The following is a 19593-nucleotide window of genomic DNA, read 5'->3' as shown; positions in this document are numbered from 1 at the left end:
GTACTTCCAGGGTTCTAAGCCAATGCGCGGGGTGAGAGCAAGCTTCTGGGCGTCTCTTCGTTGAAATTCACATTCCATGGCAAGCGGAATAATTGGTAATGAACAAGAAAGTGGGAAACACGTGGTGAGAAAAAAAACCTCCCTGACCTCACGTGGTCTACAAAATTCTGAAAAATTAATGTGGCCTTTATGCTCCCGTACTCGGGAAATACAGAAAATCCTGTTTTTCATAATCTATGAATTTTCAATAACGCACGGCGCTACAGTAACACTTTATTTCTCAACTTTCGTGCAACTACTTGATGAGAGAGAGAGAGAGAATTCAATTGTACACGCGACAAAAAAAAACAGATTGACATGGTTTATTATTCAGCTAAATAGTTCTCTATGACTTCTCTGCCTGATGAGAAGGACGGTGCTTCTAGAAGATTCCAAGGATTATATCGGTGGCAATAGGATGGTAAAGTTTTCGAATTCATAAAATTTCTGAAAATTTTGAATAATTTTCAAGCCACTGATCTAAATACTATCAAAACTCACTTCGATTCTATCGTCTGTTTTTTCATGGTATGATTATGACAGTATGACTCCGCCCACTTACATATTGAGAACTGATTGATTTTAAGCGAAACTTCTCCTTTTATGCTAAGGGTGACCTAAGGTTACGGTAGGTTAGGGCACGCTGGAATTCAAAAAAGTTCTCGATGGAAAATTACTAAAAACGTGTCACCCTATTATTCCAGAAACCAGGGGTCAAATGATTCCCCATAAAAGAATTTGCCTTCCGAAGAAATCAATTTATTCCTCGTCAATCTACTCGTCAAACGATGAATTCTCTTCGATTCGTAATAACCTCGACACGATGCTTTGCAAGCAGTGAGTCCCCTTCCAGCAAATGCGCTCCACTGAACTCTCTCTCTCTTTCAGAGTCAATCGTTGACTGGACTCGTCCAGGAAAAGTGCTCAGTTTGGAGCAGAAACAATTCTATCAGAAGAATGGATACGTTCTCGTGAGAAAATGTATTGGGAGAGAGGAATTGAACAAGTATGAAGAGAGATTCAATGCGATTTGTGAGAGGAAAGTGAAGCCGCCAGCGAGTATGTTGGTTATGAAGGATGTGTCACTCGCGAAGAAGGTCACTCCGGATAGTAAGTGCGCTCTACTGGACTTTTGAATATTCTCTTCCGTTTCCAGGCATCGACGCCATCACAAAACTGCAAGATTTCTGCGACGAGCCGGTTCTCTTCTCCTACTGTGAGCATCCACGTGTCACCGACGTCGTCCGTGATCTCATCGGAAGTTCTCCAGAATCCAGAATCCAGGCGATGCATACAATGCTGATTAACAAGCCTCCAGACACTGGAAAACTGACATCCCGTCATCCGATGCATCAGGATTTGATCTACTTTCCATGGCGACCAGCGGATTTGACGATTTGTGCGTGGACTGCGATGGAGAAGATCAACAAGAAGAATGGATGTCTTCAAGTGGTTCCGGGTACTCAGACTCAACCACTCAAAGAGCACGACTACCCGGATTGGGAGGTACTGGGTTTTTGTAGCCACCATTTTTTTATTTTCTAATTTTGAGGGCGGAGTCAACAAAGCGTACTACGGTATCAAGGACTACGACCTGTCTCTTCCCCGTGAATACGTGGAAATGGATGCAGGGGATACTGTATTCTTCCATCCAAATCTATTTCATGGATCCGGTGCAAATCGTTCCGATGGTTTCAGAAAAGCCATTTCATGTCACTTTGCCAACTACGACCATACCAAGTATATTGATGTGAAGGGAACTATTCAGGAGGTGAGAGACAAAGAATTCCTTTTCGTGGTAAAACCCAAATAAACTCAGGAAACTGGCAAACAAATCGTCGAAATCATCAAGAAACATCCACAACGATATTGTGTGAAACCGGGACAAGAAGTCACTTTTGAACTCTCCTGGCGTCTTCGTTCACGTCCAGTTCATCATGATGGAAAAGAGAATCTCTAGAACAGAGAGATTCAGATGGAGAGGAAGAAGAGGAAATGTTAACTTTTAATGGGATGTTTAAAGGAAATAATTAAAATTGGAAAAGAATGAAGGTTTATTGTAATTATCAGTTTCAGCAAGATGCTTGTTCAGATTTTACTGTTTCATAGATACCATGAATTCGTACTAAATTTCTAGACTATGTTTCCTTTGTTGAAATATATTCATATTCCTAATACAGTCAAATTGAAAAAAAAAGTAGATATCATAATAGAAAGTGTAGAGTATGAAACAGAACACATTTATTTTCTTCAGAGAGGAAAATGTACGATATGAGTAGAAGCAGAACAAAATTAGGTATCTGAAATTACAGAGGCTTCTCAGATAGATATTAAACAACTTTGAGCTATAAACATGTACAGAAAACGGAAGGATTTTTTGTTAAGGTTCTATCATTTCTATAACTCCAGTATATTATGATTTTCAACTTTTTTTATCTAACAAGTTTATAATTGTGTGTTGTTTCAATTACTTATAATGAGACCGTTAAAAAGAACACGAAAAAGTGGAGAACTTGAAACTGCAAAAATTATTATCAATGACGGGTATGTACAGTACCGTGCAGTAAGATATACAATTTGGCCTATTTCAGTTGGAATTGTCCAACTTTGAGAAGGTGGCATGGCCACTGTGATTGTCCCATCAAGTAGATTTTTAATGATTTATACAGATCAAAAGCGTTACGTCACGCTATGTTACGCTTTAGAAACAAATTTTTATTCCTAAAACAGTCAAATTGAAAAAAAACTAGATATCATAATAGAAAGTGTAGAGTATGAAACAGAAAACACTCATTTTCTTCAGAGAGTAAAATGTACGATATGAGCAGTAGTAGAACAAAATTAGGTATCTGAAATTACAGAGGGTTCTCAGATATTATAGGCTATCAGATTGATATTAAACATGAACAGTGGTAAAATGGAATTATTTTTTTTTCAGTAATAGTTCTATCAGTTCCATGGCTCCAGTATACTATGCTTTTCAACTTTTCTGCATCTAACAAGGTTATAACTGTGCGTTGTTTCATTTACCTAGAATGAGACCGTTAAGAAGAAAATAGAAAAGTGGAGAACTTGAAACTGCAAAAATTATTATCAATGACGGGTATGTACAATTCATTGAATACAATTCCTAAAACTACATATGTATGTGCACTTAGAAACAGTCGATAAGAAGATTCCGTCTTCTTTGAAAAATTCTTTGAAGAAAAAATAAATATTTTTACTGGTTTTTCGATCCTTAAAATGATACGCATACTATTGGAAAATAACGAAAAACACAGATTGTAGTATTTATTCAACAAATTAGAAGTTTACAATATGAAACAGAAAATACAAATATAATCTTCTTCTCTTCCCCATTTACAAATTGGATCTGTGTCCATTGACTTCTCTGGCACGAACTCTCCATATATCCGCAAAGTCGAGGGTTACTGTATTCGGATCCAATCCGTATTTAGTCAATCTTTTCTTGGCAATCTCAATGATTTCCTCTGCCAATGTCTCTTGAGTTGTACCCTCCACATTCACGTAACGACAGATGTCATCGTTGGCGTAGTGACAAGAGATGGCTTTGCGGAATCCTGAAAGAAGAAATTAGAGATTAGAAAACTAATTAGAGTTTAATTTTAATTCAGGAATGAAACATACATAATTCTGTTTCAAGTACTCTATTACTGTTGTAAACATCAGACCGCTCTAGTGAGCGTTGCGATTGTGTTTCTCACCTTCAGTCCTATTCGCACCGGATCCATGAATAAGAATCGGATGGAAGAATACAGTATCCCCTGCCTCCATCTCCACGTGAATACGTGGATTCGATGGATCATAGTCTTGAATTCCATGATAAGCTTTGTTCACACCGCCCTGGAAAAGGTTTGAGTCTTCAACAATTTACTGTTTCAGCTAAACAAGAAATATGATATTGGATTCATTTCTTTGATGCGAGCCTGGATTTCATGGAGAACTCGAATTCCAAAAACAGAGATTCCGAGAATTCATTAGTTTCATATGGATTATCAGCTTATCATAGTTGTTCAATCGATTGACATTAGTTTTTGCTCATTAACTATAATATCGGTTTAAAAAGGAAATCGGCAGATATTTCCAAAAATATTTTCAAGTTTTGCTGAACGCAATTAGACATCAAAGTTGCGCGGAAATATAGACGGAAGTAAGACGGAAGTGAAATTATTTTGGACATTATGAAGTAGACAGCAATAATAAATAGTTAATTAGTTTCATTGAAGGTATAACGACCCTCCAAGCATAAAAAATCCCAACATTTTACTTTTCTGGTAACAGTGGACCTGAAAAAGTCTCCACTTCCGACTTCCGTTTATCAAATTCCGCTGCTTGTTCAGGTCCACTGTTACCAGAAAAGTAAAATGTTGGGATTTTTATGCTCTGAGGGTAGTAATAGCTTCAATACAACTAATTAACTATTTATTATTGCCGTTAGTTTCGTTATGTCCAAAATACTTTCACTTCCGTCTTACTTCTGCCTATACTTCCGCGCAACTCTGCTAGACATGGAGAAAATTGAGCACAAAGTTGAGCACAAGGTTGAAGTTTGTATGGTCAAGAATGGATGCCAGAACGTGAATTCTTAGATGCGTTTAGCAAAATTTGGAAGCAGTTTTAGAAATCCCTGATTTCCTTTCTAACCATATAGGGTCTTCCCTAGTTAGCGGCAAATTTTTGAGTGTATGAAGATTGCCTTAATTATGCCAGAAGCACTGCCCCAACAATCTAACCAATCCTATCTCCCCCAATTGAAACAGTGCATTACTCACCTCCCATTTCGGGTATTCATGAGGAAGAAGAACTCCCTTATGAGTGCCTGGAACAACGACAAGACACCCATTTGCTCGGGTGATCTTCTCCATTGCAGTCCACGCGCAACAAATGAAATCAGCCGGACGGAATGGGAAGTATTGGAGGTCTTGGTGCATTGGGTGACGGGAGGTTAGCTTTCCTGAATAGTCACAATTAACTAACTAATACATAGTAAACCAAGAATTAAAAGAATTATAGTCAAATCGTTTTGCGAGGTTACATCATGGTAGTGAAACAGTATACTAATTCAAAACTTCTATGAACAAAACTTACCATTATCTGGAGGCTTATTTATAAGCATAGTATGCATTGCCATCACAGTTGACTTTGGATTTCCAATCAAATCCTTCACGACATCAACTACTCCCGGGTATTTACAGTACTCAAAGAGAACAGGGTCATCTGCGAAATCTTGGATTTTAGTGATTGCCTTCTCGCCGTCCTTGAATTCAGACTTGGCAATTGAGATGTCTTTCATCACTGTCATATTGTCAGGTGCCTTCACTTTCTTCTCGCAAATGTCCTGAAATATAGGATCAGTTTCAAATTTCTGATAAATGTTCGTCTAGTTATTTTTCTCAACATTAGTTTGTTCAGTTAATCCTAATTCCTATTCTCACCTGAAATCTCTGGCGGAATCTGTTCAATTCATACTGTGGAACACAATTACGAATCAACAAATAACCATTTTTCTCGTAGAATTGACGTTGTTCGGCCGTGAGGATTGACCCTTCTTTAGTGTAGTCCACTACACCTTCGGTCAGCATTTCTGGAATTTTTTGAGAGAATATTATTTTGGCTTATAAGGGGAAGGAATGAAGGAGATTATACAACGATTTTCATTTCTACATGGAAACGTAACAATTTGAAAACCCACAATCTCGTAGGGAACATGAAACAGTTGTTCTATTGTTATTTTTCTTCATGTGATGTGTTTATCAATAAAAGAAAACAGCATTAATAATCTGCTGGTCAGAGTATGATTTACAAAAGATGTTTGTATTATTAACTAAGACAGTGTACGTGCCAAAATGAACCGGGTGAAACTGCAAAATAGTTGTCTAGCGCGATTCATCTCCGAGTTGATGACAATAGACTAAGAATTACTATTGCATGAAAATAAGCACTTCTAACGATTTTAAGCAACGACTGAGGCTGAGATTCAAGACAGACTGTAAGACAAGATAACAAGTGAGCAATGTTTGCCAGACTGTTTCAAATTTAACCTAAATGTGAGACTGAACATTTATTAAACCATTCAAACAACCAAAGTAGGAGGAAACTTGTTTCTTTCTTAATTCTACGATTTTGCTAGTAGAATTCTTCTTTTACGTTCAAAATACTGTTTCTCGGACATTTCATTACAGCAACTTTATGAACATAAGAACATACGACGATGTAAATGATGAACTTGCAGCGAGAAGAACAGGCAGCCGGAAAACTTCCTCAATTCAATATCATCGAAAAACAGTTGATTATTCAAATTAAAAAACCAGTAATGTTTACCAAGTTGAATTAAAAACTCTATTCTAACCTTTTTTTAGTAAAAAAACTCACGGGTAAAGATATAATGATCAGCAACACAAAAAGTGCATAACAGAGTCATAACTTGGCTATAAAATCAACTTGAATTGTTCAGATCAAATGAAAAATGTCTCAACGAAAACATGGTTATGAAAGAGAAAAATGACAACATTATAATTCTACAAACCACACTATCGAAGGGAACATGAAACAGTTGTTCTATTTTTCTTCATGCGAAGTGTGAACCAAAAAAAAGAAAACAGTACCGATAATCTGCTGGTCAGAGAAAGATTTACAAAAGAGGTTTTTATTAACTAACTATTATCAACTAACTATCGTTAACTATTTCTTAACTAACTAGTAAGACAGTTTAACGTACCAAAATGAACCGGGTGAAACTGCAAAAAAACGGTCTCACCAGATTCCTCCCGAGTCGATGAGAATAGACTCAGAATTACTATTGCATGAAAATAAAGTGTCCTATACCATTTTTAACGGTTTTCAGAAAAGTTTATGGTTGAGATTCAAGAAAAACTGTAAGACGAGAGAACAAGTGAGCAATGTTTGTCAGAATTTTTCAAATTTAAACTAAATGTGAGACTGAACATTTTTTAATCATTCAAAAAGAAAAATCTGAATTAAGCTTGTTACGTTTTCCACTTTACGATTTTGCTAGTAAAAGTCTTCTTTTACGTTCAAAATACTGTTTCTCGGACATTTCATTACATCAACTTTATGAATATGATTGATATCTTGCCTGTCTATGTTGGTCACAAAAAGATCATTTTATAGCTTTACGTATTTACTCACTAGGGAAGGCCTCCGAGTGACCGTGGAGTTATGGAACGTGGCCAATATCATTGGGAAGCTGAGATAAAGCTGATTCCAAATATATATTCAGTTTTTGACTCGAGGCCTGGTATTCGAGAAAAACGAGATCGAAGTTCGGAAAAACAGTGAATTATTGCCTTTCTGGCACGCGAAAAACTGTTTTGGAATTTTTGCAATTTTCACGTGTCAGAAAGACAATAATTTGTCATTTTTCCGAACGTGTCAAAAACTGAATATATATTTGAAATCAGCGTTTTCTCAGCTTTCCAATGATATAGGCCACGTTCCTTAACTCCACGGTCACTCGGAGGCCTTCCCTAGTAAGATAATGTAATAGTTAACAAAATATTGAACTTATTTATGGGGTATCTGAAACTGTGGCTTGGAAAGAGATCAAATTTCTTAAAATTACTCAACTAGAAATTATGAAAAGAAAATTTGAACCTGAAACGGAAACCATTAGTATTAGAAAGTCAAGTGCACTTCTTTCCAACGTCAAGAATCCTAATACTTCGAGAATAATCACTGAAAAGAAGATGATGAAAGAATGATTCGCCCAAAATCACAGTTCTAAAAAGACTAGAATGAAGTGGGAAAAGTTAACTGTAGTAGACTTCCTATCAGCTTTCAACTTTTACCGTTATCGTGAAACCGTATTTATAAATTTTGAACAATTGAAATTTGACAGCTAACAGTAAACAAGCTTATATCTCTACTGTTTCTAAGATATCACAAATTGAAATTAATAATCTGAAAGTTATTTCTTAGTCCCATCTTATATGGATCATGAATTAGTGAATACCAAGATAACAACTAGATCTGATCAAAACAGAATCCAATTATTGCATTTTCTAAATATCGTTGAAACCAATTTTTAGTGATTGCAGTTGTCATGCTGGCAAAGTTTGAAAACATTTTTTGTCGTAAAATTGTGGTATGGATCATGAAAAAAGAGCTATACCGCAATCAAGCTCTGGAGTATACAAATAAAAATCTCTCAAAGTAATCATTAATATGAAGTAGGAATAAAAACGTCAATCTGATTGTGTGAATCCTTTTCTCAAAATAAAATTCAGTACACCTAGTGAGATTCGGAATGGACATAAAAGTCGAAAACGTAAAATGTTGAATAAGATACAGCGAGAATAAGTGCCTGAAAAACTCCTAGAATTTGCCGTCATCATGAAACAGTTGAATTTTCAAACATGATTTTTAAAAACCAAATATTTTGTCAAGATGACTATTCTAAGTTTTTCAATTAAAAAGTCTTCTTTTAAAGTTATCATCAGCAGCAAGAATAGTGCATATCTGACTATGAGTTATAGCTTGGATTTAAAACAAACTTGAATTGATCCAATCGATTGTTCAAATCGAATGGAAATTGTCTCACAAGGGAAGTTCATGACGAGTCGAGTTGAACTTTTTCTATAAATCGAACTATAGATACCTTCGACCCTGCTGATTCCAAATCTGCAAGAAAAATCTGCTAAACGATAACGTGAGCCGAGTTATGACCCGTCAAACTTGCAATTCTACAGCACAAATTTCGATAGACTATTGAAAGTTCACGTGCAAAGCTTAACCACATGAACAAATTGAAAAGTTTGACGGGGCACAATTCGGTCCACGTGATCATTTAGCAGATTTTTCTTGCAGTTTTGGAATCAGCAGGGTCGAAAGTATATATGGTCAATTTTATAGAAAAAGTTCAACTCCGTCCGTCGTGTACTTCCCTTGAGCATGAATTTGAAAAGAGAAATATTTGCATCAAAGAAAAAAAACTTTTTGTTCTCCTCTATAAAAACGTCAATCTGATAGTGAGAATCGTAGTCTCAAAAAAAATTTAAAAGAAAACTTAATAGGAATAGTAATGAAAGTATTGAAAGCATAAATGTAATTGGAACTTATCAAGCAAGTAGCTGAAAACCTACTACAATTTGACGTTGTTATGAAACAGTTGAATCTTCAAAAATATTTAATTGAAAAACAGACATTTTGCCAAAATGGGAAAGCCCTCCGAAAAAGTTATCATGATCAGCAACACGAATAGAGTAACTGGGTTATAAGTGGTGTTCAAAATTTAACCCAGCCTGATACAACAGAAAATTATGAACCGTCATCAACTCAATAACCAATCTCAAATACCTATCCCCAAATATATCACAACTTTCAGAAACCGTCATAATAAATACCCTTAAGTGAAAAACATGACCATCTTATAACGGATCACTAAAGTGATACGCCTACAATCTGATCAAAATAGAATCCAACAATTGGGGATTCTCTCAATTGACACGAACACATAGAGAGAAGAAGAGAAAAGAAGAAAAGAGAATTACATGTCTTATCAACACTCGTCCTTCTCAATAAATACCAGTCTAGTTGATCATCGTCTCATGATATACAAGAGAGAAAAAAGAGTGTCAATTGCCACAGTGTACCGTTATCACCACGCTAACCGTGTTGTCTATTTTATTGATGTCTTTCATACAAACATATGGGTCTTTGACACGTAATCAGACGAGGTTATTTGAATTCGGCACGTTTTCTTGGTAGGGGGAGAGGAGAAGCGGATATGAAATAAATGTACTGTTGCAAATGGTTTTGATATAATCTTGGAAACAACTTTTTTCATTGGTTGCCGTTCAGGTCAATTATATCTATCAGTACAAACCAACCAAGGTTGAAAAATTTGGACCGGATTTAAAAAATGTGCACAATTTTTTCGAAATATTTTGAAATTTTCATAAAAATAGGCAAAATGCTCTCGTACTCTTCAGTTTATATCGATACTCAAAAAAAATAGTATCTTTTTTTGCAAAACAATGAAAAATTCAAATTTTCAAACTTTTGTAGTGAGACCAGGGCCGGTGAAAATTCTAAAATTGGCTCGACCCGGCCCGACCCATTCCAAGTCTGTGTTGTTAACTCTGATATAATGTTGAATACAACTTTGTTCTGTTGATCGCCATTTTGGTGAATTATCTTTCATAACCAAGCCTCATATATACTACTCTAAAGAGTTGGTAACACAATTGATATTCTTCAGAAACATTATTTACTTGTGATTTCTGTGAGAAGGCAATTTGATTGGTTTTTTTTTTAGAATTTCAACATTTTGAGAATTTCAGTTTCCGACACACCTCATATCACAATTGATAACCACCACCTGGCTTCATTGGTTGTTGAATTTCGGGCTGGATTTAAAAAAAAGTATGCAATTTTTTCCAAAATTTTTTTAAATTTTCATAAAAGCAGTCCAAATTCTTTCGTACGCTTCAGTATTTATCGATACTCGAAAACAATTTTGAATTTTTTCAACTTCACAGAAATCGCGCATTTTTAATGAAATGTTTTCGAAAAATTTCAAATTTCTATAGGATCAATAGAGCTCTCTAAAGAGTTGGTAACACAATTGATTTACTTCTGAAACATTTTTCTGTTCTGGTGATTTTTGTGAGTTTGTCTGTGTGAGTTTCAAAATTTGTGAGAATTTCAGTTTTAGACACGTTTCATTTCATAATTAATTATCACCATCTCTAGTTATTTTCTTGTAAACACATTCTTTGTCAGTGCCTGGACGCATATTCCATATGCGAGCACAAAGAAAGTTATATGTTGCCATTTTTAATATGTATGCTTACCTCCTGTGGAATCCGTACTCTCACTTGGACTCGGATAGTCAGTGACAAGAGGGCGAAATCTCGCAGAGCAAGTTTCAAACTTGTTTTTTGAGCTCCGGAGCGGGAAGAGGCAAAAGGTTTTGTGACCATCGCATTCAGAATGGTCAAAATTATCTATAAGCCACTTTTCAGATTCCCTATTCTTAAAACAGCTACTTTGTTGGTAACAAATCATAATGTTTCGACAGCCTGTTACGAATTGGTCTTGGGTTTCTATAATAATAATACTGAAGAATTTTACGTTCAAGAAACGAAGATACGGATCCTTTCATTTGTATGAGAACCAAATCAAGACACATTTCAAATAAAATGAAGTTGTTGAAACATAACTGTTCAGTTGAGTGAACCGGGTGCGAGAATGCACAGTTCAAAAAGCCAGTGATCTCACACACTCTATAGGCACAGAAAAAAGCTTTTCTTCAACCAAAAAAAACTTTTTGCTGGTTTTCGCGAATTTGATGATTTCTTTTGGAGTTTTGAATATTTGCGAAAAAAATCTACTCCCAACTTCCGTTTAAGAAAAAATCACTTCCGCGCAACTCTGGTATACGTCAACTAATTCAGACCTTTCATTGTTTGAATATGAACGCTTCTCGAAACGGTAACAGCTTATCAAGTCTTCCAACAAAGGTCCCAATAAAACATTTTATTTTCATATCATAATCGCTAGAGGGGCAGATTGGAACACTATTTATTTCTTTTGGATCAAATGCAAATGCAACGAGCAACACTCTAGAACACCTTCACAGGGCACTTTTCCTTGGCAGATTGGATTTTCGGTCCAGGGAGGAAGTTGATGATTCCCTCGGTACGGTAGAGTTCATTGTTCTTGAGAAGAAGGTACTCATCGTACTTGAACTGCCACACATTATCTTCTCTCACAAGTGGTCCTTTTTGGAAGTGCTGAAAAATTCTGGATTGAGTTTTGAAGCTGTTAGTTTTTATGTCAACATTTGGAAAACGTAAGTTTATAGTGGACTGGCTAAAATTCTTAGAAGACGACTAGTTCGGAGTTTTTAATTTAAAAGAGATAGTGGATCTGAAAGTATAAACTGGTAAGCGCTATCTCAATTCGCAATAACTGTAGAAATTTTGCTAAATTTAGGTGTGAGTTGATAAGCGTACCCTATTGATTCCAATTTCTCACAGTTTTCTAAACCACAGCTGGAGATCATATCCCAGGTGGTTACGGTAAAGTAGAGCGCCCTGTCCGTATGTTGTCAGGTCAAATAATTGTTCTTTTACTATTTCAGGAAAGTATGAAAAACGTGTTACAGAGATGGGAGACCGTTGTTACCATTTTATTACTAAAAATTTTTGAGTTTTTGGTGAAAATATGGCTTTTAGGGGAATTTGAATGCAAAAAGTTGCTGGAAAGCTAATGAATTGGCTTTGAAAGAAAACATTGCTAAACTTTGACAACTCAAAACTTTGCTAGGTTCTGTTCCACAACAATGGTTTTACTATGACTGTGTAGATCAAATTTAGGGCTACATTTTTGCAGTTTACAGTTTCCCGCTATCTTGTCACCTTACCGAGATATGCGCCGTCACAGATAGGTTCCTCTGCCGGCGAGGGGAGACACGCAGAGAAACAAGACACCTTCCTAGTTTTTGTTAACATAACAAACCGCTTTCAAAGAAGTTTTCCACTTTTCCCCAGAAGTGTCACGCAGGTCTCATCCAAGACACTCACCTTACTCTTCACCGCACTCGACATATTCGGATCCTTCTCCAGAATCTTTTTCAAATCCTCCCGACTCTTTCCAACAGAGTCACAGAACGTGAAGTGGAAGTCATCGGCATGCATCTTCAAGAACTCCTCATGATCCTTGCTCTCCAACGACTTGTCCATTTCCTCCAGAATCTTGGTGGCGATTTTTGCTCCATCGGAAGACGAGATGAGGGCCAGAAAGGCGACAAGGGAGAAGGCGACGATTCTCATGATTTCAGAGAACTGACTGGTTTTCAGTGGGAAGCGGGGAGCCTTATATGGAGGCTTATCAGTGGGAAAAATCTAATCAGCTTGGGGTTATCGGGACACGTGAGGGTCGAAAATTGAAAAAATCTCAACTTGAACTTTAAAAATACCGCGTGATCACCCTTGCTTTCCACGACAAACATCAACAAAACTCACTTTCCACGTCAGTCTTAAAAATTTAAGCCATGAAAATTCCGATTCTTCTCTTCGCCTTCCTCGGCCTCGTCCAATCCCGCCATCAAAACGCCACCACCAATGAGACTATCATTCTCCAGAAGGCCGAACTGATTCTGGAGAAAATGGATGAAGCGTTGGAGAGTCACGACTTCAAGGAGTTCCTTGCGATGCATGATGAGAACTTTCACTTCAACTTCTGTCAAGTCAATGGAAGTAGTGTGAAGGATTTGGAGAGGGTGTTGAAGACGGATCCGAATATGGCGAGGACGGTTACGAGTAAGGTGAGATTTTACGCATAAGATTTTAGAAAAAGGGTGGTAGGGGATTTCATAAAAATGGGGTATTAATTGAATCGTCAACTTCTAAAGTGGTACTATGAACCCGGCTCCACACGTAGTTTCCATTTTAAGCAAATGCGGACATTTTGAGATCGAAGCCATGCCGATACACAATTTCAAAATGTCTCGGTTTCAAAACGTCCTAAACCTGACAGACACTTTCGAAATTTCACTGAGATATACATTGAGGTTCCATTATATCTAACATGATGCAAAAACTGAAAGGCTCTGGGGACGTTTCAAAACCAGAAGTTTCAAAATTGAATTGTTTAGCAATCTAAAAATATCGACAGCAGATATATCGACTAACGTTCATTAAATAACTGAGATTTTTGCTATCTACGCCAAACTGAAAAAGACAGCGTCGAGATGTTTTGGTTTCCAATCAGCAAAAAATCAGCAAAACATTAATTTCTGACCAATATTTCGAAACTATAAGTAATGAAACCGCGATATTTTGAAACTAAGTCCCTGCTATGCATCCAGGATCACCAAAGTCATGTCGATACACAGTTTCGAAATGTTTCGGTTTCAAAACGTCCTAAACCTGACAAACACTTTCGAAGTTTCATTGTGTAGTTATCCGCAACTTCATTATTTTTGACATGATGCAAAAACTGAACGGCTCTGAGACGTTTCGAAACCTGAAATTCAGAAATTGAAACTTTTGGCAATCTAGACATACTGACACCAGATATATCTGGCACGGGGTAACAGCGATGAACCTCAAATTCCTCTCGTAAATCGACACCGAGAGAGACGCGTTGCGTGCGCGTCGCGGCTCCCTTCAAGTGATAAGCCGCGAAGCTCGTTTTTTCATCAAAAAAGTTTAATTTTCTTCATTTTTTCTCGTTTAAAACCGACTTTTCGTATATTTACTTTGTTATTCGTTCAAAATATTATTACAGAACCAAAAAAATCTTTTTTCAGTCAACTAATGCTGCGAAAAATGGACAAAATCAGCCTACAAGTCAAGAGGAACTTTTCAGGTTATTTTTTCCACGTATTATTTCCGTTTAGACAGTTTTCCCGTAGATTTATGAATAAAACTTTCAGATTTCTTCTTCAACGTCTTGTCAGCAGCTGAAATTGTGAATCTTCGGCTCAAATTCACCTTAACAACGCTTCTTCGAAATTCAATGTAAATTTTCATTATTTCTCTAATGCTGCTTTGTTTTTATTTTACTCTTTTAATAAATTTGATATTGTTCGAAAGTTTTGTGTTGTACATGTCATTAGTTGTGAGTATTCTCATAGTTTTCCTTGTTTCAAATCTCTTTCAAATTCTTTGTCTTTTTTCGCATTTTTTAGTGCCTATATGTCCAAAATAACGGTTTATGGAAAAGAAAAACGTTATTCTAGTTGATTTTGACATTTCCTTCGAAAAAAATGCCTTTTTATTGCGTTTTCAGTTGAGGAAAGGAGCTTTTTCATCGCGCCGAGCGCCGTCGGCCGCGTCGCGGCTTATTCCGTTCGAGGCGTCGCGGCTCTCGTGTCAACAGAGCGCGCTTTCGCGAGGTTCATTGCTGTTACCCAGTGATCTGGGAATATTTCGGCATTAAGCATATTTGAAAAACTTCATGACATTTACAGAATGTTAAGCTCTGAGCGAGATTTCAAAACTAGACGTTATGAAACCGCGAAAACTAAGTCATTCATCCATGTTGGCACATTAAGCAACTGCACTCCATCTCCTAAATTCTATTATTTCCAGCACACCGTCCAAACTTCAATCTCCAGAAGCCCTGTTCGCAATGTGGCCGACAACAAGTGGGAATTCGAATACGAAGAGCATCTTCTGTTGAGAGACAAACAAGTCGTCCGAACCGAGGGAACCATCAATTTCCTTGATTTGGAAGGAAATCATGTGAAAATAGTTTCCGCTGAAGAGAAGTGTCCTGAGAAGGTGTTCGACTAAAGCATACATTGTGATGATAGTTATACTTGTGAACAAATTAATTGATATGGAGGAGAGAGGGTTTTGAAAATATAATAATATAAATAAAGATTGTTAAGAGGAGTTTGTTTTTAAAAATCTTACTGTTGCGAAAGAAAGAAATTAAGAGACATTTACAAAAAGAAGATGTTCTCACATGATTCTCAAACATCGCATAGTTTTCCTCTGCCTTTCGCCGTATTGACGCTTTTTTTGTCGGTGACTCCGCTCTAGAAATTCAAAACATTCAAAGGATGGAGGAGCTGGACTTTGATCTTCTAGAAATAACGATAGTTTAGTGCGTTGGAGAGCTGAAGCGGGATTCCAGTTGTTATGGGTAAGGGAATGCAGCACTTTTGAGTCCAAGTCGAAGGAGAGCTGTTTGAGTTTGGGTATGTCTAGCTCGAGTATCGTCTTTCTCAGTAGACAAGAAAAATAATGCAACCTTTTGAAACAGAAAAACTTCAGAAAATTCTTGCCATAAAAGTTTTGTTAATACCCGACAAAACAACGTTTGACTGCATTCGGAATATTAGTTCGCGTAGTCTTGTGAAAATACAAGTTTGCAATGAGAAACGGAAAATATAACATGTGCAAGCAACCAGTCAAATGTGTTAAAACGAATTTATTGATGTTGAAGTGCTTTTGGATTTGTCAATACAACGGTAGTTTCTAAATAAATTTTATTTTGACAATGAATCCGAACATTTTTTCCTTAACTCGAGTACTGTTGGTTTGCAGTTTCAGGATGTCATCATAATTAATGAATGAATTCATAATGATAATCATATTGATTTCATAACAATCAAGTGTGATATGGAGATAGTAGGGTATATGAAAAAATATGAATAAAGATTGTTAAGAGAAAATTCTTCTATTATTTTACTGTTACAAGAATAGGATTTTGAGAGACATGCACAAAAGGAAGGCGTTGTCGTTACAGATTTGTTAGAGTGGTTGATTTGGAACCTATACACTCTGAAACTGATATATTTCAAGACCAAACGCGATAAAAATTGTTTAACAACAAATATAAATAACACAGTTTCGAAAATCTTCGTTTTAGACTATATTTATTTTTAATTGTGTCCGCACAGCAATGGAGCCGTAAGGTCGCGGAAACGCGTTTCGTTTTAACGGTTGGCACGGTGGAAAAACAGAATTGGCTGACAGTGAGTGCTAAATTCAAATTTAACTTGTATTTGTTGCATCTTTTAATAAAAACCGCGACGCGCACGCAACGAGATTTGGAAAGAGTTTAAATCTGTTTGTTGCGGACTTTACGCATTGCACTGCTGTGGTTCCGTTAAGTACTTCATTGACGAGAACAAAATTGCTATCATTTATTACCTTCCATTTCCGGAAACTTCTCTGCTCCATCAGCAAACACGTTATCACATGTTCACAGTTTTTCTATAAAGCCTTTCAATAATTCTTATCAATTCAACTCCCCTCCTCGCCATCCCCCCTAGAAACCACGAGACATAACAGACACCCTTCCAACTAACCGAGCTCAAAACTCGACGTAGATGAAAAATTACAGATACATACTAACTTTAAGCTAACTAGTTCAAAATTTTCAGATATATAGTAATCTTATTATTTTTAATATCAAAGGTTCGCATATTACAGCCAACTACTCCTGTAAATACTACTCCACCCAAAATCGATTCGGATTTTTCTATCCTGCCGATTTCCACGAAGCGCCATGGAACGCTGTCAAAAATGCTCTGTATTCGAGTTTGGCTCTTCGTTTTTATGGGAAGGATTATGAAAGCAAAATGATAGACAGGAAAGTTCCAGTGGAAATCGATTATGAACAGAACTTGCGGTGAGTTTAGTGGGCCGGCAAGTAGTTACCGTAGTGCATATGTATTGCAGTGATTTCAATATTTACCTCAATTCATATCCACCGAACGCCTCTTTCACTGCCGACCCCTCCCAACCCTCCGAGATTGGCAAATTCTCAGTTGCTACCGGATCTTTTGCTATGGCTCAAAATGCTATTTTAGCTCAGTTGCTATTGTCTGCTCAGTTGCTATTTTAAGTGTCTCAGTTGCTATTTTAGAATTTCGCTGTGAGATCAGTTGCTATAGCGAGTCTCAGTTGCTATATTGTGGCTCAATTGCTATGGCCGGGCTCAATTGCTTTATTTCTATCAGTTGCTATTGTGGATATAAACATTGTCTTTATTCTACTGAAAAACGGATTTTTCTTTAAAAAAAAGGTGGAATCATGGAAAACACCGGTTTGGCAAGAACTCTAGAAATTATGCAAGAATAAGTTCGAGAATGGATTTCCAACGTGGAATTGAGCGGAGGAATTGATCGTTTCCAAAGATGGTAGTGAAGTGTTTGGAACGGGTCAGAGACACCAAAATCAGTGAATCATCATCGATCAGTTTGAAATTGGATTTTCCGTTTTCAGTAGCTTGAACTTGAAAGCCTTCGAGGAAGAGGTCTCCTTCCATTCCAACATTATGATGAGTTTCAAGCTTTCCACCGGTGTGGCAGCAGCTGAGAAGAACGATCTGAAAAGGAGATTTTTGTTTAGTGAGGACAATTATTTGGACGTACGTCGTTCTCTAATCCCTGATATCTTCGACACGTGGAGCATATGATTCCTTGCGGCAGAAGCTTCTCAAGTAGTTCTGCTTGAGCCGTATACGGTGTAATTACAGAAATTTGGGACGGTTTGATTCCATTCAAGTATATCAACTTTTTTGCGTATTCGACGACGAAGTGGGCTTCGGATGAATTACACCTACTTTGAGCAACAGCAGCGCTACTGGTAGCATTCGGAACGTAGCTGTACGCTTTAACTTTGGGCTTTCGGAATGTAATTCCTGTGAGGTTGTGCTGGATGTAAGTTTGTTGAATATCTCTGAAAAAATTACAGTTCGGGAGGCAAAGAAAAAGAATCCACTTACTTTCCAGATACTAGGAACCCTCCATAAAACACCTTAGAAATGAGTTCAGTGGCATCAGGGTGACAACGATGAACAACAGTGAATCGAGTAACCATTGCATCGTAGTTCATCAACATTACGTTCGGTGAAACAGTCAATGGTGACAAACTGGCAACCGAATTATATGGATTCAACTGCTTGTGATCTCCAACCAAAACGAACTCGATAGATTCGAAGCTCATTGATTGCATTTTAGATGCAAATAGTGTTAGATCACTGGGCTGAATCATTGTTGATTCGTCTATTGCGATAAGGCTCGGCATGCAATCAGCTGGAAGGTACGTAGTGAAGTTGACAAGTGAATCCATCGTTGAGAAAAGGAGGTTAGGCTTGTAAGAGTCGAAGAAATATTTGACGAGCTCTTTCTTGTTTAGTTCTCGACACTTCAATTTAGAGAGATAGTCGTATTTCTCTTTTCCTAGCAAAGCAGCAAGTGCAATGATGGTGTTGTTTCGGAGGTATACAAACATCGACTTTATATTTGTGGAATATGCTTCGCTGAAAACGTGAAGGTTCAAATTTTTGTAATTAAACCATATCACTTACTCTGAGACGGTCGTCATATCAAAATTCTGCAGTTGGTGAGAGAAACATTTCTTAATAATCTCTTTCCAGTCAAACGGGTGAGTCGGAATTCCATTCGCAGTTTTCCAATTCTTTGCTTGAACGACAAGTGGTCGAACATCTTCTTTCGACACGTCTTTAGAGGTGAAGAGAGTGGGAAACTCGAAAACAGTGAGTAGAGCAACGACTGCGGAGTTGGTCATAGCAGTCAGAGCAACCCTACATGATTTCTGAACCATCAAACGTGCTTTGACAGCAGCCGCCAGGACAGTGGTTTTACCTGTAAAAGAAATATTGAAATTGTCAAGTTGCAAACGTCGACTCACCAGAGCCTACTGGTGATTCATGAAGGTGAACCATGATGTTTGGATCGAGAATAGCTTGGTAGAACACGAGTTCTTCGTGGCTTGGATTTCGGTTCAAACAACGAGTAAAAGGTACAATCTGATAGGTGGAAAGAGTTTCTGAAGTTGAGGTGTCAGATCCATAAAGACGTTCCGAAGGTACTCGAGGTTTCAGATTTGGCGATGGGAATCCATAGTACATGGAATGTGACGTATCGACCAGTCCCTTCATCAAATAATCACCGAGTTCCGTTCGAAATTCTCGTGACGAGTTGTGTCTTCTTACCTGAAAATTTGTTTTATCGATTCGAATATTCCCAAATTCGAACAAACCTTCTAAGACTCGAGTTTTGGAAATTGTTTCTCGTGACGA

At 37.2% G+C, this 19593-nt stretch overlaps 5 protein-coding genes across 5 annotated transcripts; 2 read left to right on the top strand and 3 right to left on the bottom strand.

Moving 5' to 3' along the window:
• Positions 1-827: 827 nt before the first annotated feature.
• GCK72_012091 (uncharacterized protein) lies at positions 828-1999 on the top strand (the record flags this gene model as incomplete). The annotated part of the gene is made up of 5 exons (XM_003094258.2): positions 828-876; positions 928-1149; positions 1196-1545; positions 1592-1810; positions 1859-1999. 5 exons carry the CDS (start codon positions 828-830, stop codon positions 1997-1999), a joined length of 981 nt encoding a protein of 326 aa, XP_003094306.2.
• Positions 2000-3399: 1400 nt separating this feature from the next.
• Positions 3400-5642, bottom strand: GCK72_012090 (uncharacterized protein; the record flags this gene model as incomplete). Its single annotated transcript, XM_003094265.2, has 5 exons — positions 3400-3620; positions 3765-3903; positions 4833-5014; positions 5149-5398; positions 5496-5642. 5 exons carry the CDS (start codon positions 5640-5642, stop codon positions 3400-3402), a joined length of 939 nt encoding a protein of 312 aa, XP_003094313.1.
• Positions 5643-11645: 6003 nt separating this feature from the next.
• Positions 11646-12857, bottom strand: GCK72_012089 (uncharacterized protein; the record flags this gene model as incomplete). The annotated part of the gene is made up of 2 exons (XM_003094264.2): positions 11646-11816; positions 12609-12857. 2 exons carry the CDS (start codon positions 12855-12857, stop codon positions 11646-11648), a joined length of 420 nt encoding a protein of 139 aa, XP_003094312.1.
• A 221-nt stretch (positions 12858-13078) lies between these two features.
• Positions 13079-15326, top strand: GCK72_012088 (uncharacterized protein; the record flags this gene model as incomplete). Its single annotated transcript, XM_003094257.2, has 2 exons — positions 13079-13351; positions 15123-15326. 2 exons carry the CDS (start codon positions 13079-13081, stop codon positions 15324-15326), a joined length of 477 nt encoding a protein of 158 aa, XP_003094305.2.
• A 2287-nt stretch (positions 15327-17613) lies between these two features.
• On the bottom strand, positions 17614-19452 carry GCK72_012087 (uncharacterized protein; the record flags this gene model as incomplete). The annotated part of the gene is made up of 5 exons (XM_053728841.1): positions 17614-17874; positions 17921-18227; positions 18274-18810; positions 18859-19156; positions 19203-19452. 5 exons carry the CDS (start codon positions 19450-19452, stop codon positions 17614-17616), a joined length of 1653 nt encoding a protein of 550 aa, XP_053583613.1.
• Between the last annotated feature and the right edge of the window lie 141 nt (positions 19453-19593).

The sequence above is a fragment of the Caenorhabditis remanei genome, chromosome IV, assembly GCF_010183535.1.
Source record: "Caenorhabditis remanei strain PX506 chromosome IV, whole genome shotgun sequence".
NCBI lineage: Eukaryota > Metazoa > Nematoda > Chromadorea > Rhabditida > Rhabditidae > Caenorhabditis > Caenorhabditis remanei.
Note: the sequence above shows the minus strand (reverse complement) of the source record. Positions and strands in the feature narration are given on the sequence as shown.